Raw genomic sequence first — 26,169 nt, 5'->3', positions numbered from 1 at the left:
AGTCAATGTGTATCCTATATGAATGGCCTGTAAGTCAATGTGTATCCAATATGAATGGCCTGTAAGTCAATATGCATCCAATATGAATGGCCTGTAAATCAATGTGTATCCTATATGAATGGCCTGTAAGTCAATGTGTATCCTATATGAATGGCCTGTAAGTCAATGTGCATCCAATATGAATGGCCTGTAATTCAATGTGTATCCTATATGAATGGCCTGTAAGTCAATGTGTATCCTATATGAATGACCTGTAAATCAATGTGTATCCTATATGAATGGCCTGTAAGTCAATGTGTATCCTATGTCAATGGCCTGTAAGTCAATGTGTATCCTATATGAATGGCCTGTAAGTCAATGTGTATCCTATATGAATGGCCTGTAAGTCAATGTGTATCCTATGTGAATGGCCTGTAAGTCAATGTGTATCCTATATGAATGGCCTGTAAGTCAATGTGTATCCTATATGAATGACCTGTAAGTCAATATGTATCCTATATGAATGGCCTGTAAGTCAATGTGTATCCAATATGAATGGCCTGTAAGTCAATGTGTATCCTATATGAATGGCCTGTAAGTCAATGTGTATCCTATATGAATGGCCTGTAAGTCAATGTGTATCCTATATGAATGGCCTGTAAGTCAATGTGTATCCTTTATGAATGGCCTGTAAGTCAATGTGTATCCTATATGAATGGCCTGTAGGTCAATGTGTATCCTATATGAATGGCCTGTAAGTCAATGTGTATCCTATATGAATGGCCTGTAGGTCAATGTGTATCCTATATGAATGGCCTGTAAGTCAATGTGTATCCTATATGAATGGCCTGTAAGTCAATGTGTATCCTATATGAATGGCCTGTAAGTCAATGTGTATCCTATATGAATGGCCTGTAAGTCAATGTGTATCCTATATGAATGGCCTGTAAGTCAATGTGTATCCTATATGAATGGCCTGTAAGTCAATGTGTATCCTATATGAATGGCCTGTAAGTCAATGTGTATCCTATATGAATGGCCTGTAAGTCAATGTGTATCCTATATGAATGGCCTGTAAGTCAATGTGTATCCTATATGAATGGCCTGTAAGTCAATGTGTATCCTATATGAATGGCCTGTAAGTCAATGTGTATCCTATATGAATGGCCTGTAAGTCAATGTGTATCCTATATGAATGGCCTGTAAGTCAATGTGTATCCTATATGAATGGCCTGTAAGTCAATGTGTATCCTATATGAATGGCCTTGTGACACGTAATTATTTGTAGGCATTTCAAAATTTGCATCACCCGAATCAGAGAATCAATTAATACATCAATGAATCGATCCAATAATTAATCCAACCAACCATCCACTCTCCCACCTACCCATCCATACACCCACCCACCCGTCTGTCCATCGGTCCATCCGTCCGTCCATCCATCCATTCATCCATACATCCATCCGTCCATCCGTCCATCCATACATCCATCCGTCCATCCATTCATCCATACATCCATCCATCCATTCATACATCCATCCATCCATCCATTCATACATCCATCCGTCCATCCGTCCGTCCATACATCCATCCATCCATCCATCCATCCATCCATCTATCTATTCCCAGATCGATTGTTCGATTTATCAATCCATCGATCGATCGATCGATCAATCACTCACTCCCTCCCTACCTAGTACCTCCCTCACCAACTCACCTACTCACTCACTCACTCACTCACTCACTCACTCACTCACTCACTCACTCACTCACTCACTCACTCACTCACTCACTCACTCACTCACTCACTCACTCACTCACTCACTCACTCACTCACTCACTCACTCACTCACTCACTCACTCACGCACTCACTCACTCACTCACTCACTCACTCACTCACTCAACCAATAGATTAACATCATGAATATATATGGTAATGAACGTATTCGATTTTATGAATCCGTCGATAAAGTAGGTGATATAGTTGGCTTGCTTTAAATTGTATTTAATTAATATTTCTGCTGTTACATCCCACCACTGCAACAACTGTACCGGTCGAATACCAGAACCTATCAGTCAAACCGCTGCTGATTCAGAATCAGTTATTAGCTGTAATGTGATGTGATGTGATGTGATGTGATGTGATGTGATGGGATGTGATGTAATGCGATATCGATGTGATGTATGTGGTGGTGTGACGAGATGAGTGGGTCCCACAGTGGTGAATTAAGGGGAGCAGTGTGGTAAGATATTGGAACAATGGAAGGCCCTGACCGTGTCGGCAGTGTGCCCATATCTAGTCTTTGGGAGTCTGGCCTTCAGCTCTGCAAATAAGATCCAAACACAGAAATTAATTAATGCAGTGCCTTCACACAATTTCACTGTGGCACTAGTAGTGGGAAATAACCAATACCTTTAAAATTGTCAACGAGGTGGTAGCGGTTGGACAGAATTTTTGCCATCAAGTCTGGTACCCGTGTCCCTTCTGATAGCATTTTAACCATTTTTTTTAATTATTTGAAGAGCGGACATGGTCAGGTTTTACAGAAAGGAAAATGAGTGCCACTTTTTAGAAAAACGGAATCGTTGGTGGTTCACTTTTTACGCAGCAATCCGGGGTTTAACTCTCCCCCCCCTGCAAATACTGAGGCCTCCCTAACATTCCATGGCATGTCAATTTGATGCCAGGCGATTAGGCAACGGTGCCTTCGAGAATGAATATGTATCGTTTTGTGGCTGGTACGGTACAGAAAACGTGGTGTGACAGTACTAGACTGCTACTATAGTACGAACTGTGTTTATTTACTGTTACTTTGTCTGACATTCGACAAACCGTGGATTTAATAGAACATCATATTTCAAATGTCTTTTAATATTTACAACTTTTGATTTGACTTTTACAAACAAAATATTTCTGACCATGTATATAATATACTTCTGACGTTAGAAGTGTATTATATGAAATGTATCCATTTGATTCTCAGACGTAATTTATTAATATTCTGGGAATGTCGGTCTATGTATATAATATATGAGGTTGTGTTGAAAACCACATATGTATTACATCTCACAATTACGTCGTTATTTACACATGTATACATGTACACACACGCACACGTATGTATGCACACACACACACATACATGCATACATACATACATACATACACACACATGCACGCACACACACAGACGCACGCACGCACGCACGCACACACACACACAAACAAACAAACACACACACACACACAGACGCACGCACGCACACACACACACACACACACACACAAACACACACGTACGCACGCACGCACGCACACTCACACATACATATATACACGCACACACATCAGAACACCAGACAGATTTACAGACAGCTAGACAGACAGATAACTTGACAGACAGCTCGACAGACAGACAGACAGACAGACAGACAGACAGACAGACAGACAGATAGATAGTATCGATCCCAAACTTGTAACATAAAACTAATGTGCTTGAGGATGACATTTCTTTAATTCACCTGATATCTTGTGACAACTGACTGAAGACAGCCAATCTATATTATACAGTTTCTAAAGCTGATAAGAAGGCGTGTAAACACTATGACTACAATGTGGCAATGTCTAATTTTGTCGGCCAAGCACCTAGAGTTGGGTCACCTGGTTTGGATTAACTGGGTTAAAGGTGAATCCGACATATAATGTATCTGCAGACGTAGTCTATTATAATAGTAGTATATCAAAGAAGCAGAAAACGATGGTTTCATTTAAGAACACCAAATACATACGTCATGTTGCGGTGATACGAAAAATTTCATTTTCATTATGCCTTTTTTTAAACAATAAATTCAGATGACTATATCTGTGGTAATGTTACGTTGTTTGCAGTTTACAGAGTTCTACTTTACACAATAGACTTCTGGTGAACCAATTACTCGGGTCTGTCGGAGATTTTTCGTCTGATAAACGTCGTCATTGCCTTTCATGCTCCGCTAATAGTTCCTCTGATATATTAAGTCAATTTGATCTATCTTAGAATAGGATATTGGCGTCAGACAGTCTTTGACGTGAGTTGAGTTAATACTACTTCACGTATTCATTTTGTAACCATGGCGATATCAACGTATTAGAGATTCATATTAAGACTGGTGAAAATTTTGAAAATCAGTAAATCAATATTAATGACATTTGTTGTCTAGCCAATACAGATATACTACTTTGGCATTGTGCTCAGTGTACGTATTGACACTACATAATGTATGTATGTATGTATGTATGTATGTATGTATGTATGTATGTATGTATGTATGTATGTATGTATGTATGTATGTATGTATGTATGTATGTATGTATGTATGTATGTAGTTTTTTTGTTTTCACAGAAACGATATTGAAATATATTAATTCTACAGACACTCTTCGAAGCACGTACTCCTCGATAATTGAAGCACAGTGATGCTGTACTGATTTAACTGTATTTCTACCTGAGGTAGTAATGAGTTGGGTTCATATGTATTTTGGTAAGTCTGTCACTTCCAAGACCTTTGGCCTCAAAGAAGAGCTGGCGATTAATAAAGCGGTTAACTCAGTAACGTTTGATGTGTAAGGTATGTATGAAAGATAACAACTATGGGACCATACCAATACAACATCGTTTGTAAGAACATTTAAGCATTACATCCAAACTATGTTAGCAAAGGTGAGTAATACATGTAAGTCCCTGTTTAAGTATATTCTTCATTCTGTTTCTGTAATTTAGTCATGTTTGATTCGTCGTTACTGTTGTGGTCCAACATTTGATGGGTTTCTATCTCCTCACAGTGCCCAGGGTCATCCGATCGCGAAATTTGTCCATTAGAAGACTTGACATCGGTTTGTTTTGGGAATATGAGGAACATGACGCATGCCGCCATCAACGGTGCTGCCCCAGCAATCACAAATGCCAGATTGTATGAACCAATCACGTCATAGATGTATCCTGTGAAACGAAAGAATAAAGTCTGAGTGTGTTGAGGGCGTTATTGTATATATCTACAACTGCAATATCGTATCTCCTATATACAATATCCTCTCTCCTTATTGATAATCAGTTGAGATAAAACTTCACCAGTTAACTTCTATCTTGAAACGTTTTCGTTACTGAAATGTTGGTTGCTAAGCAATAAATGAAAACCAACGATTCGCAAAATTTGCGACCACAAATGATATGGCACCTCTCCTTTGGGAATTGTTACCATTTAATCGCCCTTTTACACCATAGTATCTTATTTCGCTATTAAAGTGCTGGCATAAAGATCAGCGAACATCATATCGATCACTCTGTACATGTAGAACGGGTTGATGAATGGCCTAGTCTAACTAGATTTCACTGATCAGGCTTATGGGGACAAAAGTACAGAATACTAGTCTTGTAACAAATGCAGGGTTTAAATGATAAACAGCTGAATTGAACTTTAATATGTTACTAGAAATGTTAAAGTTAAAATGACGTCATACTTACCGGCAACAGGAGGACCAATAGTACCAGGTACAGCCATCAAACCAAATACGAAACCAAGAGCTTGTGAACCATTGATTGCACCTACAAGATTGAATGCTACTGGTCCCATCATACAGACGAAGCATCCATCAAATATACCCATTAATAACACCATCAAAATCACCATTCCAAAATGAGACGTCGCGGCCGGCAATAATATAGTAATGAATCCAATACCGAAGAATGATATTTGTTGAAGAACGACAGGGTTGAACTTTTTAAGGTCAGCTAGACGCCCAAATACCAAGCGTCCCACCAATGACGTCCCACTCAAACACGAGATTAAGATGGCTCCATTTACTCCTGGAGAAACGTGTCTTTCGTGGTTTATCTGTATAAAATAGGACCAGACGAGACAGAAGAAGGAAAGAAAAGGATAGTTGCTAAGATACTATGGAAAGAGAGATGAGAGAGATGGGGTAAAAGGAAGGTGGAAACGGAGAGGCCAGAATACAGGGATAAGGAAGGTGTAAACACAGCAATGGCTTTATCTATAATATACATATGATTTTAACTGAGCCACATACCTTATCTATGCTGTAAAGTTTGGTAAGAGTATATAGTGTCAGATTACTTACCAAATGAACAAAGGGTACAAAATATCCCAGCATCGCTATTGGTACAGCTATACTCCATATTACATAATTTTTTCTCTTCCAGATTTGAACATTTAAATACTTAGTAACGCGGTGCTGACAGGCAGTTTGATCTTTGATGCGACTCGATGGCCCTTGATTTACTCCCGCTGGAATCAAAGGGCGGAACGTCAGTGCAAATGGAATAAGCAGAAACACAAAGCCACTGATTGCACGCATTGTATTCCACAGTCCGACTGTTTCAACCAATAGTTCCAGAAGTAATGGGAATATCATCGTGAACACACCGCTGCCAGCAGTTACCAGACCATTAGCGAAGCCGATCCGTTTTTTGAAATAGTGACCTAGAATGACTAATGACGGTATGTAGGCCAGGGAAAATCCGATACCAAGGAGTATTCCATATGTTAAAAATAACACATCCAGTCGTTTGACAAACGTATCTAAAATGCATCCAATAAATGCAATAATGCCACCGATTACTGCTGTTTTTCGACAACCAAGTATGTCCGTTAAGATACTTGCTACCGGTGACATCAAAAATGTGATTCCAATTGCGACAGATCCAACCCATGCTGAAATCAACATAAACAAAATATATTTGTGAAAGGTACATTGACATTGTACAATATTCTCCTTGCCCAAGGTGTCAGATTCGAAAGTTTTAATATCAGTTCACTGTATGATATGCAAACAGTACAACGCGCAGAGATGAAGGTCGGAAAGCTTCCTTCGTGAACGTGGTTTCCTTAAATTTCAAGTTTAGCACTGAAAATTTATAACATTACCAGTGTCACATCATGTGTATGGTAATCAAGGTAACTGTGTATAAAAGCGGCGGAAATCCTTCTTCCATTTACCTCACCAGGTGGGCGTCATCAGAAGTTAGTTTTTTTTTCATACAAAGACACTTTTCACAAATCTGATAGTTATCAAATCTACCAGTTTAAAGTATATTAGAGTGTGAAGTTCTTATACCATGGTGGTGGAATTTATGAATTGTAAAACATTTGATGTTATTCTCATTAACAATAATGATCAACCATCATATTGATTGATTGATTGATGCATGATTGATTGATTGATTGATTGATTGATTGATTGATTGATTGATTGATTGATTGATTGATTTATTCATTTATTGTTATTTATTTATTTATTCATGTATTTATTTATTTGTATATTTATTTATTTATCTATTTATTTATATTTTTGATTGATTGATTGATTGATTGATTGATTGATTGATTGATTTGTTCATTTATTTATTCATTTATTGTTATCTATTTATTTATTCATGTATTTATTTATTTATTTGTTTATTTATTTATCTATTTATTTATATTTTTGATTGATTGATTGATTGATTGATTGATTGATTGATTGATTGATTGATTGATTGATTGATTGATTGAATTTATATACCATTTTGTGATATTGACTTCTGTACCTGATATCAGCGCCTACGAACGTTCACATCGCACTCAGGCCATTACTGTAAAAGTTCAACCGATTCATACGTGACGTCGGATTGGTGATGCAATGGGTGAACGTGTGAATACGCACGGATAGAGCAAATGGCAACAAAGCACATTCAATTCAAACAATCTAGATAAACTTATCACCCCTGAAGTAGTCATTCGCCACGGTTTAGTTGTATATAGGTTGATATTTAAAACAATACAGGAACCGCTATTCTTGCTAGTATTTTAAGAAAATTGTGTTTTGTTCTCTAGATCTACTAGAAACGCTAACATTGCAAAATGAAATGTTTGTTGTTGGCCAGTACATACTAATGCTGGAATCGGCATCCAAATGTATTTACTGCACTCAAATTTGAAAGTGGGCTTTTAAGTTGTAATTCGATTGATTGTAATTTCTATATGGGGAACCTTGGTCAAATGATGACCATGCTGGAAAAGTTCAAAGCTGATAGTGTGTGTGTGTTTGACCAATTAACCATCCAGGCACCAAGTTATCTTTATTTATCAAGCAATTAGCGGGACAAAGTGCAATGATCAGACAAAGAATGGGGTTTTCGGCGTGTGTCATGATTGCAGATTTAAATTTAGAAATTAAGTTGATCCTTTATCATATCTCCAAATATTAATGATGTATTGATAATTTAATTGGTGTGCGTTTTGTATGACGTCATGGTATTTTATGAAACCGAAAATCAGCTGATTTAACGACATGTACAATTTTCTAATCGATTATTGTAGGTCATGTGACCTTTACTACTTTGCCATGCTCGTCTTATACTGTCAAAAAAAACTCCGTTAAATTTTACTCCAATCTATCAAGGATCGGAACACCATTCTGATTGTATAATTTATACGTATAATCGAGTTGATTGCAGTGTAATGAAGAGTCCATTTCTGACTGCTATAAAGAGGGTGGCTGTGTTAAAAATAAGCCGTCAACAAGTTTTGCTCTTGTTCTTCCAGGTTTCAAATATATATATATTTTAATTATGCACTCAAAGACGTAAAGTGATGACATTTTAATAGATAGGACTGCTGTGAAATTAAATGTTCACTTACCGATGGTAAAAGTTGTAGCGCCAGATTCATGCAGTGATGGGTCATCCAGCATTGCTACAAGGAGCACTCCAAATGAATTGAGAATTCCAAACACAGTGCCATTGGTCCAAAACGAAGCAATACATACCACCCATCCCCAGCCTCCTTCGGGCGGCACATGTTCCGAAATTGAATTCCTCATTTTAAGTTCATGTCACTTCAAGTGAAACAATGTCTTACTGGGGTATCACCGCAAGAGGTTCCCCATGTCACAGAGAGATCTCGTCGCCTTCGTGTTTTAGATACAATTATACCGCACTGGTCTCCCTGTCAGAAGCTCACCTGCAACTGTCTTGATCATTGAAAATCAGAACTGTCAGATAGAGTTGTGCTTTTTCCTCAAACACTTTGAATGAGATGACAAATAGATGTGTGCATACAAAGGTAACACAGCGGTGGACAATAGCATGCGATGAGGTTAGAGAGTAGCGCTGTCCTCCAAACCAGGGCAATAGGAGGCGCTGTTACAGTTAGCTGAATGCATCGATTCTGTGAACAGATAAAGTACTGAAATACTCAAGTTTGTCGCATTGGGTTGATATCGTTAGCTTAAAACCCCAAAGAGTGGTATAACGAAATGTGTGTTTTAGTATTAAACCCTAACATACGTCACTTGAATAGACAGGGTAATTTATGTACGTCTAGAGACGACATGAATGTTTGAAGCGGTCACTCCATTTGAAACAACGGAAGTGATAGAAATTATCGAAATTAAAAATCAAATTATTTTATAACATTACTCAACGGCAATGCGTTGCAATCACATATATGTGTTTAATACAATTTTCTGGGTTGCTGGGTAGAAATTTTCCTCCATGTCATGCATAAACACAATGAAACCTTAAAAGATATAGTAACAGCCGATTGGCTAAATGGACACCGTTAGACGATGTAGCCAATGAACGACTTACCACGTTTTGAATACATTTGACGTCACCATGTGTAAAGAGGGGCTTGACATATTTATTCCTAAAAATAGCTTGGTCAGAAAAAACACGATTTTAGTTTGTAGATGGAGAAAAACATTAACTACTTATCGTTGCAGATTACAGTTGCCATGGACACAAGTTGGGTACACATTATCGAGTATATCAACAAAATATATGTTTTGTTGTAATGGTTAACTAACAGTCTTCAACCTAGTGGGGGTATATCCTACAATGAGACCAATTGCGATGTATGAGGGGTCAAAGGACTCTGAAGTATTTCCAGACTGTTGTGAATATGATTTATTTTACTTATACATTATACCGCATATTCAATTCAAAACACAGAAATGGTTCATTGACAGATAATCTGAAACTCTGCAATTCTTTTTGCATACTAGTCTGTACGTGAACCAAAGTCTTGAAAAAAAACAGTATCTCTTGTCTTATCTCCGGTGTACAGGCATTCAATTTTGTGTGGTGATATATGAATGTGTGCCTAGTTTTGGGAATCAAATTATTTGGTATTAGTAATGAAAAAACTGTTCGGTCGTTTTAGGCAAATAGTAAAGCTGAGTATAGGAGTGGCAATTTAATATCAAACACATGTAATTGTTTTGACCAAACATATAATAATATGAAGAAAAGCAAGTTTCTGGTTCACTTATTATTAGCTCAGCTGTGAAGTAGGCGTCATGTCAAGCACTTTGACATGGCAACAGTGTTATTCAGACCAATCACTTGATTTCAGAGATGACACCAACAGACGCCCGACTCATCCAACTTCAGAACATAGATGTACAGATGAACTATGATCTGTATTTCGTATTGTTTAGTAAAGCCATTGCCCAATCACCCGGATATTAAGTCGATCGCGGGCTATATATATCGCTGTCAGCATGCCTTGGCGAGACACACCAGTATGCATTTCGAGTTCTAATTCATTTAGCGGCGCTAGCAAGATCTTACGCTAGCAATTGAGAAATAAATACACTCAAATGCCTCTGAGTTCGTACCATTACCCCAACCAAATTGAAATATATTGATTGGCATACGGCGTGTTGTTGATGGAGTGCGACTGTCTAGATAGCGGTGTTTTATGGTTTGATTATTTGAGTTGATCTTGTCACCGCTACTTTCCTCATAAAAAAGCAACTCACCTGCTCTATTTGTATGGTTAACCACCAAATTGTCCTAAATTGATCTGAACAAAAGGGTATAAGCCACCAATGTGTTGTTCACGACGACATCAGCAATGAATAAAGGACACTTATTCAAGTATGTAGGTGAATCCCATTACGTTAAAACTAAAAAGTAAATTAAGAAATATGTTACTTCAGCTTTAGAAATATCTACAAGTCCGGGTTGACCAGTATTGAAATCGGTTTCCTAATTTAAACAAAGTCGTTATCACTTTTTTTTAGGAGGTGACACCACGTCTTTCAGGAATACCTAAATATCTTCAGAAGGTACACATGAAAATAAAAATATAAGTAAAATTGATAAAAGAATTTGAGAAACGTTGACTCATAGTTCGCTTACACAGTTACAGGGAGATTCTCGGTTTGGAGCTATGAACAACTAACAAAAGTCGTCAGACTATTCAAATACTTGTCACGGTTGCTACGAAAAGAATTGATCAATAAATAGATAAATAGATAAATAAATAAATAAATAAATAAATAAATAAATAAATAAATAAATAAATAAGATAAGATAAGATAAGATAAAAAAATATACCTTCTATTCAACCATTCAACCAACCACTGGAGCCACACTTCAACCATAAACCCAAATGCCTTCCCACAGTTGGCCAAACAATATGAACGTGGCTATACCAAGATGTAAGTACAGACATTAATTGGTTTAATAGAAGTATTTCAATCTAAACTGCTTTGATAAGCGTTGTTTGGTCCTACCAGTGTAAATTTTTATATAAGTGTTATTTAATCGACAGGTCAACACAGTTATAGCGATTGACAAATAATCGTTAATGTGGACACTGGGTAATTAATTACTTTGTTTCGTATTTTCCAGTTTAAGACTGATATCCTACAGAGGATTCTTCTATTGATTGATCATCTCATTAGCGGTTGGATATAAACTCTCATATGCTATTTATATACAACATCTGACTAGCTCGACAAAGTAGTCTTTTAAGTGATTTATACTGATATCACCGTCATCGGGTTTTTATTCCCTAGCCAACTTCATCCATACAGTGCGTGAACACCCGGCGTAGCCAACTGCCATGCATCCAGTAAGAGTCGGCAAACTCTGAACTGTTTGAGATCTCAGTGCCAAAATTCGTATCTAACTAGGTTCTGTCTAACGCAAGGTTCAGTAACAGCCACTGTGCAATTGCTTGTGTTCTAAAAATGTTTGCAATATCTTAACGTTTAGCGTGCAAAGACAGTTTACCAAGATAACACGTTTAACTTGAAACTGTTACTCAGTCTCAGTCAGGGACTACGTATGTATCATGAAAATAAAACCTTGACCGTACAAACAACTTACCAAATGGTCGAAGAGAATGTACGGTCGAGATTTTTGATAATTTCAGTGAAGAAATTATTTTCTTCCCAAAACAGTGCCATATTAAACTCTTTATTACATTCAAACGATGGACCCTTCAAACAATGAAACAACATCGCGAAGTATTCACACGTTTGTTGTCGCAAGAAAACATGTGTGTATATACATATTCTTGATAATCTGTGTATGTGTCTGTGTATCTGTACATATGTGTATGTGTGTGTGATTCTCTCTGTGTATTTATGTATCTGCATGAGAGTGGGGCGGGAATGGGGCGGAGAGGAAAGAGAAAAAGAGATAGGCACCGAAATTCTGAAAAATCATGATTCAGTCATCGACTACCATTGTTGAACACTGAAAAGATACCGTGACCTACATAATGGTACAAGGAGTGGTGATGGGTGTACAAAGTGTACAAAGTGTAACCACTGAAACGGACCAACAAGATAAGAAAAACAAACTAGTAAACACAGCCCACCTACTCCAAAACGGTCGACGTCTGATATAGTTGACCACGGTTATTCAGTCACAGTTCATGCCACGTCATAGTTTTAGAGGCAAGCACTCAATACGCAGACCCCATATATGGTCTTACATTGAATTTCCAGCGGCAGGGATGTGCAACATCGTTATATAGTTACACATCCCTATCTGCACATGTCAGCACTTCTCGAAGATGGAGTTCGTAAAGAAATCGTTCATTACGGTAGGAGTCACAGTTACCAAGGACTACACTCCCCTTTCATGAAATTCATCGGACCCCTAATAACCTTTATTAATAAAAATGAATATAAAAATTTAGAATTATTGTCCTTATCTGTGTGAGGATTCAATTAAGTCGAGACTATGACATCTAGAAAATACTGGGTTCCGATAACATGTACGTGTATACATATTATGCCCCCTTTATCGCTATAATTACTACAGGTGACTCATTTACCCGAGCTTTAACATCTACTCTTTATCAAAAAATAGAAATCTGCAAAGTAACCGACTATGGTTCAGACAATGGGTGTAGACAGTCCAGTCTCAAGATATCCACTCAGTCTAGCTACAGCAGGTTATTACATATTAATATGATGATGTGAACTCGAACATCAAGAAATTTGATAAAATTGTTAAAAGAAACGGTTTATAGATTGATGTATGGCATTGGTGCCTCGGCATGTGTAGCGTGAATACGATAACAATTACATGTAATGAATTTTGTTGCACACGTACGTTTTAAGGAGTTAATTGGCCAGGCAATGTAAGCGTTATAATTACCACTTTATATATCTAGAAAAACAGCGCCAATGGCATTGAAGCACAATTGAAAATGATCATTGTTTGCCGTCTTTAAAATGTGACCAAACAATAACGTTTCCAAGCGCGCGTGCGAGTGTGTGTGTGTGTGTGTGCGCGCGCGCGCGTGTGTGCGCGCGTGTGTGCGCGCGTGTGTGTGACAATAAGGAATATTTTAGTTCGGGGAATAAATCAGTAATTAGGACTCCGCCAAACGCACCTCTAATAAAAATCTGCAAAAACGGACGTGATTTTTTTCTATAATTGGTGAGAACTAATAACTACAGAACATTGGTTTTCAGTGGTAAACAGAACAGTGACAAAAGTTAATGTAACCATCGCCCTCTGACGATGATATGTGGTTTGCAGGGACACTATTCTTTAGATTTAACTGCAGAATGTGTTGTTTATTCATGTCAGAGATTTCAAGCCATTGATAGCCATTGATAACAGGAAACATACCAATTGCAAGCCATTCGCGTAATTAGCTGTCCTAACCTAACATATGCCCTAGAGGCAATGCAATTTTCCAGCAACATACTTTTCCGGAGATTTTTTTAAAAGAACGTTAACAGCAATTGTCAATAACATGTATCACCCCAGACCTACATTCGTTGCTATTGAAATGAAATTCCTATCAAAATGTATATAAGCATGTATCGATGCATAGCTATGTTGTTGTTTTTCCGGTTAGATGCCATTTGTGTTATTCACAGTCATTGCATTATAATTATATACCTTCATTTCTAGGTCTACACAATGACGAAGATGATACTTTATTGAACTCCACTGTTATGTAAAATCTGGTTGACTTTTGATAGTTTCAATCGATAACAGTGCAATAAAGCCAAGATTGTTCTGATGCAAGTTTTGAATGTTTGTATCGCTTTGTTCATATTGTATGTCGTACATGATGCGATTTCGAAAAACGCCACCAATGGTGGTGATTAGGGAGTGTGAAATATTGAAAAGTGGAAATGTATTTATCACTGTTACTGGCTCTAGCAATAACTTTTTTGAAAAATACTTCCTACAATTATCAGATTTTCTTAATTAAGCTAGGGATACTCTTTCAACTTAACATCTATCTATTAATAGAACAATAAAACTTCGAATACGACCTTTCCTTTTGCAAATCAGGCTGCAGAGCAAGGACAATTTTTCTCTATTAATATTCGTAATCGTCTCCAGAAAGTGTATTAAGGTAGTAAACAGTAAAACTTCAACACAAAGGTCGTAAACCCCCAAATTGTAGTAATTAGTAATCACTCACTCACCCACTTTTTAAATTATTATTATACAACTAAGTTGACTTAGGCACAATGTCTTTGACCTTTTCAGAAACGAACAGCAGTGGCGAGGTTTGAACCTGGAACTTACAGATCCTTAAAGATTCCAAGCCATTACCAAAATGTTCGCCTACAGACGCGTATATATGTAGTGTGACAGTTTAGTCAGTGACGTTGCATGCACTCTACACTTACGTGATGTACGTGATGCAATGGCAACAATTACTGGAGGAATGCTTTAACACAACATACGACGACAACTGCAATTGGCTTCGATCTCAGCCATTAAACGACAAAACACGTTCCTGGAATCTTCGGACGCCTATACTGTATACGCGACGGTACGTACACTAATTTGCTTAACATTTACATGTATTATATTTCATGTAAATGGATGTTATTATTGGTTACATTTATGTAATACGTATGGTAGTACCAAATATATACGGAAATATCGGTATGGGCTGGGTTAGGTACATTTAAAAACAATGTGAGTGTCTAGTTTTAAGGTAGTTATGTTTTCCATTGTTTTCCATATGATCTCTGTGTAATTGGCTTCTTCCCATCAGATGTACAGCCATTACAGATTGGAAGAACAGTTTTTACCTTCTTTAAGGAATGTTATATATTGAAGATGAAAGTCTGTGTCTGTGTGTCTGTATCACCATTTTCTCCAAAACGACAGGCTCAATTCAAACGAAATTTGGTGCACATGTTCTGTGGGGTAATGGCAAGAACTGGTTAGGTTTTGGTAAACATTCCATGAATAATGAGCAATTTATACAAGCTTCAACTTCAATATAATTTGGTACATACATTTGCGATACCAAAGCGCATCTGTCCTTAAAATATTATTGATGTAGCTTTCAGTTTTACTAAGTTATTTGCACATTTTTGGTAATTAGAGCTGTAAACGTTCTAGCTACGGTGAGGCCGGTGCAGGTGAAGCATACACAACGTTCTACAAACCCTTCACATTGCATGCTGTGTTGGCCGTAAGATCGCATCTGTACTGTGGGCAATCATGCCGGACAATTCGCCGAGATAAATTCATACGATCTCTTCACTATTTTATTCTCAATTAAAATTGAAAATCTTTTCCTTGATATGTTGTTTGCACTAGTACTCTCACAGCACAGTGTTTCTGTTTGCCGTGAAAGCATGCATGGGAAGATCATCAGTCAAACCAGGCCAGCTTCAACTTCCGGGTCAAATTACACCTCTTTCTTCTACCGAAAATTCTGGAACGGACCGTTACACAAAGACTATGCCAATATTTTTTTACTATGGTCATTTAAATGAATTCATATTTTTATGAAATTTGAGATTTCAGTTGAGGTTTACATGTTTACAGTATCTAAAATGGTGGACTCTACTGAAAGTTTAATATGGCGAGTTGAAAATACGCCAAACCTTTGCAGAAGCAGATATGCACAATGTGTCAACCGGAGTTCCGAAGCTACGTTTTATCTCAGACCACTATAGAGGTCTGAGGTTTTATTTATTAATATAGTAACTAATGGCTATACAATGTCATGTCTGGTGGCTTAGATTTTTTCTTTTCGACAAGGCGTGAAGGAAAACAATCCAAACTAAAGGTTTGCCCTTACGGAAGGCATTCAGTTTACATCTGATATATTGGCACGTGTGCTTTGATGTCTTCAATTTATGTTCCAAGTTATAGAAATCAGAGGTTTGTGTGATTAAAATATAGTTAACTGTGCAAACTGCTCAATATTCATAAATATCGTATAACTTCTTACGGAAGGTGAAAAGTGTATGCTTCATGGGATGCTTCATCTATGAATTTGAATGTAAGTAAGTAATATTTGTGTTCATATGTCATGTTTCTTTTTTCTGTGATCTTTCATTTTGCTTATTTCGTAGACTGTATTTATTTTCCCATGGTCACCGTATTGTTCAGCGCTAAGGGAGCAACCTGAATTCCGGGTCCCCTCTGGCGAATGCAGTCCAATACCAATCGTTATCGACGATTCCATGCATTATGAAAAATAAAGAAAGTTTACAAACAGAAGGACCAGATGGAGGCTGGGGATGGATGATTGTTTTAGCAGCAAGCTTAGCCGATGGCCTGATTGGAACATTTGCTTTTGGGATGAGTCCACTGTTTGTCGAATTGAGAAGATACTTCAACGCAACAGCTGAAGAAACGTCATGGATTTTATCAATTCAGTACATTTCTAATACATTTGGTAATAACATTTTAAATGTGGGTTTCAGATATGAATAATGATTTCAATATACACTTGAATGTATGTATGTATGTATGTATGTATGTATGTATGTATGTATGTATGTATGTATGTAGGTAGGCAGGCAGGTAGGTAGGTAGGTAGGTAGGCAGGTACGTAGGTTGGTATGTATGTATGTATGTATGTATGTATGTATGTATGTATGTATGTATGTGTGTGTGTGTGTGTATGTATGTATGTATGTTGATATATTTTACACCTATATTCTTGGAATAAATGTGACTTTATGTATCATTTGACAAAGCATGCATTGGAACATCTACAGCTGATTACATTGGTGCTCGAAAAACAGTGATGATATTTGGTTGTGTAGCATCGATTGGAATGTTTATCAGTTCATTCGCTACAAGTATATACTTCTTGTATGCAAGTTGCGGATTGATAATAGGTACGTCACGTATGCTGTTTAGGGATAATTTTTGTATTATTTGGCTCGATCACAACCATATAGAGAAATCATCCTGGAATTACGAACCAAACCTTTGAATACATATTTATCAAATTCCCCATATTGTAAATGTACAATGTACAACTACCAAAACTACATATATATATATTCCACTGCCATTTAAATAACTGGTTTTACAGAAAGAGTATAGAATATCTTTTTCCTGAAGGAAAATGATTTTTGACAACTTGTATTTTTCTCTATTACAGGATTGGGTATTGCTGGTAGTTATTCTCCACACTCTGTAATGATGACAAAGTACTTTCCAACTAGATTTGCTCTCGTCCATACTTTAATGAAACTCGGAGGGGGTACAGCACTTTTTATTTTGCCACCAATCATGCAAGCCTGTCTCGACCATTATGGGTGGCGAGGAGCTTTCTTGGTTCAATCTGCAATTTTTGCAAACCTGTGTGTTTGTGGAGCCTTGTTAAGACCAATCCGAGAAGTGTATATTCCAACAAAGTCGGACGATAATAATGAGGAGATCGCCGAGGAATCAGCGCAACATGAAATTAAGCACAATTCTAGTGAAAGATATTGTGTATTTTCGTACTGTCGAGGATATCTTGCTGTGTGTCAGAAACCCCGTTTTGTTATATACCTAGTTACTTTAGCAACGTCAGCAGCTGTACATGTTGGTGCAATGATTCATTTGATCCCACGAGCATCAGAAGCCCAAGTTGGCACATCACAACAATTGTCTCTCCTTATATCAATAGCGGGAATCTTTAGCTTGGTTAGCAGACTTATTTGTGGAATAATTGTTCATCTGAAAATCCTATCTGCTATGGCTATTTGTATAATGTCTGTTACCTTATGGGCATTGCTTGTCTCATATCAAACCTTGCTCAAAGCTACATCGGATTTGTCAGCCTCGGTGGACTACTTGGTTTAACTTCAGGGGCATGCTTTCCACTAGCGATTGTCTGCACCAGCGAAATAGTTGGACAGGAACATGCGTCATTTTCATTTCCCATGATGATAGCATCATATAGTATAGGAGCGATGGTTGGACCACCAATTGCAGGTAAGAAAGAACTATTGACCAGCACTTTCTGAATGCTTCGTTTCTTTTAAATACAATGTGGTACGTTCCATTGTGTAGATGTACTCCGTATTAATTCAACGTCATTCCTATAATTCACAAAATATACGAAAATATCAAATATGTTTGTCCATAGACAGGAGGGTCTATGGTTTGTCATATCTATAACTTTACCTAAGGTAGGCGTAACAAGTGTGACTGACAGGTACGAACGGTGCTATTCAGCCAATCAGGAATCAGGAATCAGTGAGCCACTGTCATAACAAACTTTCAGTGAAATATAAATCACACCTGTCAGTAGACTGCAAGGTACGTCGTGCCGTTCCACCCTCACCGAGGGCGCCCCGTCACGGCGTACCTTACAGACTAATCTGTCAGCAGTAGGGAAAAAAGAAAATACAAAGACACTGGTATGGGAAAGAATAGACCGGAAGTGGAATGCCAAGTTTAGCAATCAAGCTGAGTGCAATGATTATCAACAAGTAGGTCACGTCATAGACACTGGTGGAGGGCCTATGGTCACGTCAATAGTCGCCCGAAACCTAAGGTTACGTACGCCAGACCCACAAAGTTACTGTTTGCTATTTCCGGAAATTGCCGTTGTCGGCACACATCATAAGAGATTTAGACAACGCAAAGCTGGGTGAATGGGGATTATAGACAGCCACTATTTTTATTTGCGATGTCTGTCAATGATTAGGCTATACGGAAAACCTATGAGAAACGCTGAACGGATTGTCTCGTGGGTACAAAATGGATATACAGGTCCTCACACGAGCGGTAGCGATATGTTATTTGGGTGGGTGGCATATATTGCATACACACATGTAAGGTATGTCTGTCTGTCTGTCTGTCTGTCTGTCTGTCTCGGTTTGTCTGTGTCTATTCTACTTCTAGTAGTATCAAAAGTACTTAAGTAATGTCGAATATTGTGAGATCATTTAAACATTCATTTTCAACTTTCATTTGTCTATTTTACAGGTCGTATTTTTGATGTTTGTAAGAACTACGACACTGTCTACTATACATTAGGTGTTATGTGTCTATTCAGTGCAATCATTCAAATTCCTGGACAGATAATTATTCTATGGCGAAGGAAGTGTGGCAGTGATATTGACAGTCAGGGATCGGCTGACCAGACTGAAATAGGAATGATTAGTTCGAAGGCTTAGTATGAATGAAGAATGTGCCTCGGGCACTAATATCCCAGAAAAACAAGTTCTCAAAGACTCTCAAAACTTGCCACTTCAGCTTGTTCCTGGTTATAATAAACATAGAACCCATCTTGTTTTTAAGGAAATTGGGAATGTTTTATTTTATAGTATTAAGCGGCTATTTTAGAAAAAAATTTCAACCTTGTATGAAAGCACTCAATAAATCACCGTGGTTTGTAGATGACAACTTACACAAGGAAGCTAAGATCGATCAAATTAATCCAACTATTGAAATCATGCACAACTGTATTGCTGACATCAAGAAGTGGATGACATCTAATAAACTGCAGTTATAACAGAAGCAATACTAATATCAACACCCAGATTATCTGCTAAATCATCTCTCCCTCCGTATACGCATGTTCGAAACTCTTATGTAAATTTCGCCTCTAGTGTCAAAAACCTCGGAGTCACACTCGATTCGTCTGAGCATGTGCAGAATGTTTGCAAACCTGATCAGCTCTATTCGTCACTCCCTCTCTCCACTCTCTCCACTATTCAAGCTACTCAAACCCTTTCCATTTATTTCTGCACCTCAAGCTCTTATTAATATATAGAATCTATAATTATTCGTTAATCTTTATATAATTTTGACATTTGTTTGAAAGAAATGTGTCCATGTGACTATATTTTCTTCATTTAAAAAGAGAATAAGTGTAAATTTTTGTAAACAGGACTTTTAGTGAAATGTAGATAGTGATTCTTTATAACCCTCTGAGTAATATTATTGTGACATACATGTAGGTGGCGCTATTGTCGATGCTCAATGTTCTTGCAATCTGGTACACATTCATTGTACGTGCCCTGGCATGGCATATCTCAGATGTTTGAAAAGTTTGTTACGACTAGGATTCAATGAGTATAGATCTAGATATTCAATAAAAAAAGGAAAGATATATGAGAGCTACTAATATCTTTCTATGACATTAGACTCACTTAGACTATAAAGTGACTCTGATTGTGTCCTACTTCAATCAATCCGAAATAAAAGCGCATTTTAATTATCTTATATGGAGGACAAATGGGTACTTCGTTTGGCTTGTCAATTTATAAAAGAACTTGAACATCATTTCGGAATTGGAAAAAACGTGAAACCGTACAGACCAAGTCCAAGTTTATAACTCGATCAATTACAATAAAGCGAGAGAAAAAATGGACAAAGTGTACTGTTCTATGTACATTTAAAGCATACATTTTGCACATTCTTTGATGTTTTTGTCATTTAGTAAGTTACAAACAATGACTTGGTATATGTTGTATCATACTGGTCTTTTGTTTTTATATTTGTATAGTTATTCCCCCATTGTACTCAAACAAGTTCTTCACATTGGCCTATACTATAGTGGCACTGTCATTTATACTTCGGGATCGTCTCCCTGAGTAGGCGTATAGGATTCACATTGCTACATCTATCCTATAATAACAGGGTTGAGTGGGGCACAATCAGAATCCAGATCTTCCCCAAAGACTACAGCCATTCAGAAGCAAACGCAAAGAAAACATGCAACTAGCAGATTCCTTTGCAAGCCCTCGCTATTCGGATTTAGACAGTCCACCGACTTGACTTTGTGTATAGGGCCTGGGTCACAGTAGTCGTCAGCAATAATGACATGTGACCTTTCAGTGCACAACTTATGACGACATGCAGCTATCGGGTTTGCTCTTGGCTCAATGCTTAACACTTTCTGGAATCTTCGGATGATTTAAGCCTACATTCGCAAAGGTACGTATATTGTTTTGTTTTTACAGTTACAAGACTTAGTTAAATATGTACACGGACGTCATGTATTAGTGTTCACATATATGCAACGATGACTACATCCCGAGGGACCTTTCACTTGTCGACATTGCAGTAAAACAGTTTCTAGTAAATATATATTTTTCATTTGAGGCGACCTTAGAGGCAGATTAATTGTTGTACAAGAAAAGACTAAAGCTGACAACACAGAAACCTAAATGAGGATTTTGTATGTAGGTAATTCAATCTTGACGTGTGTAAAATAGAAATTATTGCACTGTGGTCAACAACTATTTTGATAAACATTCGAGTGGTGTAACTATTTATAAATTTGGTAATGAGTGTGTGTGTGTGTGTGTGTGTGTGTGTGTGTGTGTGTGTGTGTGTGTGTGTGTGTGTGTGTGTACGTACACAAGATCAGTCAAGAAACAAAATCAAATGCCTATCTCCGAAGTCTGCGTCTATAGTATTGGAGTCAAAAGGAAGTGTATTAGTGGTAGTAATTATTTCGACATAGCGGACAGCTAATGTGGTTGGTATATTTTAATTCCTATAATTCCACTCTTAGTCTGTGTCGTCTATTTAGTCAACCTTAACTTGTGTGTCACAGAGTAGTGGTTTTCGTCTCCATACAGGTGATAATATATGTAAGTCATTGATGTGATGTAAGCAGGGAAATTACTAAATCATTATATTGTGGTCTATATGGTGTGCCATATTCGAATTGTAATCATGGGCATCAACGGCATAAAAGTTATAATGATGAAGTGATAAAGTGGTACTAAGACAAGATGGGTACATTATTATATAATAAATGTTCCTTTTACAGTTCTTGGTTGGTTTAATTAAATGACGATGTAAATATGAACACTCAAATTATGTAAATTTATAATTTCGAAATTGCGATTTTGAATTAAGTGTAAAATTCCTGATATATTTCTTGATATTGATTTTAATGAAGTATTGCATTTTATTAAAGTACTGACTTATACGTCCTGGGTTTGGATACAGTTTTATGTTTGTGGCTTGTCTCTCGTCAATGTAAGTTTGTCTCTCATGCACGCATGCTAGATGGACACATGATGGAACCCGTACCCATTGTAATAGTCCCACTCAGGCAGTCCATGGACAGGCTAACAACACGTTTCTTAAAATGATAAATTAGAATTTTAGTAAAGTTGTTTTGAATCGCCGCATTTATATCTTACTGTTATCTTTCTTTGTTTATATGGTAGGTAGTGCACATAATTCCATAAATCGCCGTACATATGTCAATGCCAAGAGAGTCGCTCTGAATTCCTCCATATTCCACTGCCCCTTTGAGGATTACAATCCTACAACGGTCGTTATCTACGATTCAATACATCATGAAAGATAAGGGAAGTTTACAAACTGAAGGCCCCGATGGGGGCTGGGGTTGGATGATTGTGATAGCAACATTCTTAGCCGATGGACTCATTTTATCATTTGCGTTTGCGATGACTCCACTGTTTGTCGAATTGAGAAGATACTTCAACGCAACAGCTGAAGAAACATCATGGATTTTATCAATTCAGTTTATTTCCAATGCACTTGGTATGTATGTATGTATGTATGTATGTATGTATGTATGTATGTATGTATGTATGTATGTATGTATGTATGCAAATGTTTGTGTCTGTGTGTATCGTGAAATATATTATGTTAAATATGATTTAATGTATCATTTCATACAGCATGTATTGGAACATCAACAGCTGATTACATTGGTGCTCGAAAGACAGTGATGATATTTGGTTGTGTAGCATCGATTGGAATGTTTATCAGTTCATTCGCTACAAGTATATACTTCCTGTATGCAAGTTTAGGTTTGATGACAGGTACGTCATAACAGTGTTTTTTATATCATTTCTATATGATTTTTGCTCGATCACAATCAATTTCTTTGAAAGGTAATCTTTTGAAAGCTTTGAACATATGTGTATGAATTTAGAGCAAATTCACCATGCTGCACCATGCTGGTTCATCTCGTTTCACCAGTGATATATAATTTAACTATTGTTTGGCAGAAATGTATAAAAGTAAGGACTTGCCTTTCTCTTTAGGAGAATAATTTTCAACACTTTCAATCTTTCCTTTACAGGATTGGGGTTTGCTGGTAGTTATTCTCCACACCCTGTAATGATTGCAAGATACTTTCCAACTCGATTTGCTCTAGCAAATGGTATGAGTAAAGTAGGAGCAGGTATTTTACTGTTTGTCTCACCAACAATCATGCAAGCCTGCCTCGACCACTATGGGTGGCGAGGGGCTTTCTTGGTCCAATCTGCCATTTTTGCAAACCTGAGTGTCTGTGGAGCCCTGTTAAAACCAATTCGGAAAGCATGCATTCCGAAGAGGACAGGTGTTAGAAAGAAGGTCTTGGGGATCACTGAAGAAAGAGTGGTATTTGAAATTGAAGAACGTCAAAAAGGACCCTCTAATTCTAGTCAAAGATATTGTGTATTTTCGTACTGTCGTGGATATATTGCTGTGTGTCAGAAACCCTGTTTTGTCGCATACCTAGTTACTTATGCAACGACAGCAATTGGCTATATTGGTGCAATGATCCATTTAATCCCACGAGCATCAGAAGCCCAAGTTGGCACATCACAACAATTGTCTCTCCTTATATCAATAGCGGGAATCTTTAGCTTGGTTGGTAGGCTTAGTGGTGGAATAATCGTACATCTAAAAATACTATCTGCCATGACCACTTACCTATTGTCTGTTACTTTAATGGCCATAGCTTGCCTCATACCAAACCTTGCTGATAGCTATGTAGGATTTGCCAGCCTCGGTGGACTACTTGGTTTAACTTCAGGAGTGTGTTTTGCAGTAGCATTCGTTTGCACCCGTGATATAGTTGGACAAGAACATGTGTCATTTGCATTTCCCATGATGTTAACATCATTTGGTATAGGAGCCGTGATTGGTCCACCGATTGCAGGTGAGGAACATATTTGACGTAAGTGTAGAGTTACTTCAGAGAGCGACACTTTAATATTTCAGGTGCACAAATGAAGTGGCAGCCAAGACAGACCCTAGATGAATACCAGCATGTGTGCGTGTATGAATAATACAGTAATATATACATACATATATATATATCAAAGCTTATTATTGTCTTCTCAGCCTAAGATTCAAATGATAACGTACAAAGTGTGTTAATTATCAAGTCCTGGAAGCCAATGAAGTTGCATTAGGGTTAGTATGAATTGGTCACGATGGCTTTTCCCTCGAAAAACAACAGCGTGCGTCCACTGTATTGACTGTCAATTTGGTTTGATATCCCTCCATCATTTTGGTAAAAATAACGAGACTTTTGACGTTAACATCTATTGAAAAATAAAAACAAGCAATCAGCCCACAAATCCGATGCCATGAAATTGGCGCGAGTTGAGTGGGACGAGTTGCAATTGGGACGAAGTGATTCGTCACCGTGTAACGATTATAGCTCATGAATATTGAGACCGCTCAACAAAGCCTGGGTGATGTAACGTCTTGTTCAAATGAAATTGCTTTATAGTGTGTGTGTGTGTGTGTGTGTGTCTGTCTGTCTGTCTGTGTGTGTGTGTGTCTGTCTGTCTGTCTGTCAGTGTGTGTATGTGTACGTGTGTCTGTGTGTTTGTGTATATGCATGTGTGTGTGTCTGTCTGTATGTATGTATGTATGTATGTATGTATGTATGTATGTATGTATGTATGTATGTATGTATGTATGTCTGTGTCTGTCTCGTATGTATGTGTGTGTGTTTCATTATGTGTCTCTGTGTTTGTGTGTCTGTCTCTGTCTCTATGTGTCTGTGTATCTATGTGTGTTTATTTGTATGTCTAGAACTGTCTGTTCGTCTGTATTTGTCAGTATGTCTGTGTGCATACTCTAGATATTACCAGTAGTACTGAATTGTCTCAGTATGTCTGTGTGTATACTCTAGATAGTACCAGTAGTACTGAATTATGTCAGTATGTGTGTGTATACTCTAGATATTACCAATAGTATTGAATTATATCAGTATGTCTGTGTGTATACTCTAGATAGTACCAGTAGTACTAGATTATGTCACATGAAGAGATGATTTAAACATTGATTATCAACCTGTCGTTTCAACATTTTATTTCATTTGTCTATTTTACAGGTCGTATCTTTGATGTTTGTAAGAACTACGACACTGTCTACTATACATTAGGTGCTATGTGTCTATTCAGTGCAATCATTCAAATTCCTGGACAGATATTTGTTCTACGGCGAAGGAAGTATGGCACAGATAGTGATGCTGAGGGATCATCTGACCAGACTGATAGTAGACATATGTATTACTAAGTGTTAAGTTTAATGTAGAATATATGCCTCGAAGACCAATGTCTCCCAATTAAACGAGACTTATCTGGAAGTTCAAGTTTGCTTAGACCTATATATATATAATATCTTGCATAACTTTGCAATGGTTATATCTTTAATTTCAAATGAGATAATACAAAAAAAAAGTATAACAAAAAAAATAATTACTGGGAAGTAAACTTTGTTTATACATTGGGGGTATTTTTATTGAACATCAGAATATATCAGTGATATTGTAATGATTGAATTTACCATCACCGTCTGTGTTGGCAGACCTGAAACCTAATATTCAGACATAAACACACATAAACCTGTCTATATATTTCATATGTTATGTACACAACAATGTCAAGGACA

At 37.3% G+C, this 26,169-nt stretch overlaps 3 protein-coding genes across 3 annotated transcripts; 2 read left to right on the top strand and 1 right to left on the bottom strand.

Moving 5' to 3' along the window:
- Positions 1-4,705: 4,705 nt before the first annotated feature.
- Positions 4,706-8,840, bottom strand: LOC144433337 (monocarboxylate transporter 10-like). The gene is made up of 4 exons (XM_078121643.1): positions 8,660-8,840; positions 6,099-6,691; positions 5,482-5,851; positions 4,706-4,959 (listed from the first exon to the last, which is right to left on the bottom strand). Exons 1-4 carry the CDS (start codon positions 8,838-8,840, stop codon positions 4,706-4,708), a joined length of 1,398 nt encoding a protein of 465 aa, XP_077977769.1.
- Positions 8,841-16,737: 7,897 nt separating this feature from the next.
- On the top strand, positions 16,738-18,351 carry LOC144433336 (monocarboxylate transporter 12-like). Its single transcript, XM_078121642.1, has 2 exons — positions 16,738-16,945; positions 17,663-18,351. Exons 1-2 carry the CDS (start codon positions 16,738-16,740, stop codon positions 18,349-18,351), a joined length of 897 nt encoding a protein of 298 aa, XP_077977768.1.
- Positions 18,352-22,820: 4,469 nt separating this feature from the next.
- LOC144433335 (monocarboxylate transporter 12-like) lies at positions 22,821-25,794 on the top strand. Its single transcript, XM_078121641.1, has 4 exons — positions 22,821-23,028; positions 23,169-23,312; positions 23,576-24,421; positions 25,610-25,794. Exons 1-4 carry the CDS (start codon positions 22,821-22,823, stop codon positions 25,792-25,794), a joined length of 1,383 nt encoding a protein of 460 aa, XP_077977767.1.
- Positions 25,795-26,169: the final 375 nt, after the last annotated feature.

The sequence above is a fragment of the Glandiceps talaboti genome, chromosome 3 (genome assembly GCF_964340395.1).
Source record: "Glandiceps talaboti chromosome 3, keGlaTala1.1, whole genome shotgun sequence".
Lineage (NCBI taxonomy): Eukaryota > Metazoa > Hemichordata > Enteropneusta > Spengelidae > Glandiceps > Glandiceps talaboti.
This window is presented reverse-complemented; position numbering and strand designations above follow the sequence as displayed.

Excerpts from the sequence above, each read along its gene's own strand:
- LOC144433337 (XM_078121643.1), bottom strand. The coding sequence starts at position 8,840 with ATGAGGAATTCAATTTCGGAACATGTGCCGCCCGAAGGAGGCTGGGGA. Across the intron at positions 6,692-8,659 it reads CGCTACAACTTTTACCATCG|CATGGGTTGGATCTGTCGCA; the intron begins GTAAGTGAACAT and ends TGTTGATTTCAG. Across the intron at positions 5,852-6,098 it reads TTGTACCCTTTGTTCATTTG|ATAAACCACGAAAGACACGT; the intron begins GTAAGTAATCTG and ends TATTTTATACAG.
- LOC144433336 (XM_078121642.1), top strand. The coding sequence starts at position 16,738 with ATGAAAAATAAAGAAAGTTTACAAACAGAAGGACCAGATGGAGGCTGG. Across the intron at positions 16,946-17,662 it reads GTACATTTCTAATACATTTG|GATTGGGTATTGCTGGTAGT; the intron begins GTAATAACATTT and ends TCTCTATTACAG.
- LOC144433335 (XM_078121641.1), top strand. The coding sequence starts at position 22,821 with ATGAAAGATAAGGGAAGTTTACAAACTGAAGGCCCCGATGGGGGCTGG. Across the intron at positions 23,313-23,575 it reads AAGTTTAGGTTTGATGACAG|GATTGGGGTTTGCTGGTAGT; the intron begins GTACGTCATAAC and ends TTTCCTTTACAG. Across the intron at positions 24,422-25,609 it reads GATTGGTCCACCGATTGCAG|GTCGTATCTTTGATGTTTGT; the intron begins GTGAGGAACATA and ends TCTATTTTACAG.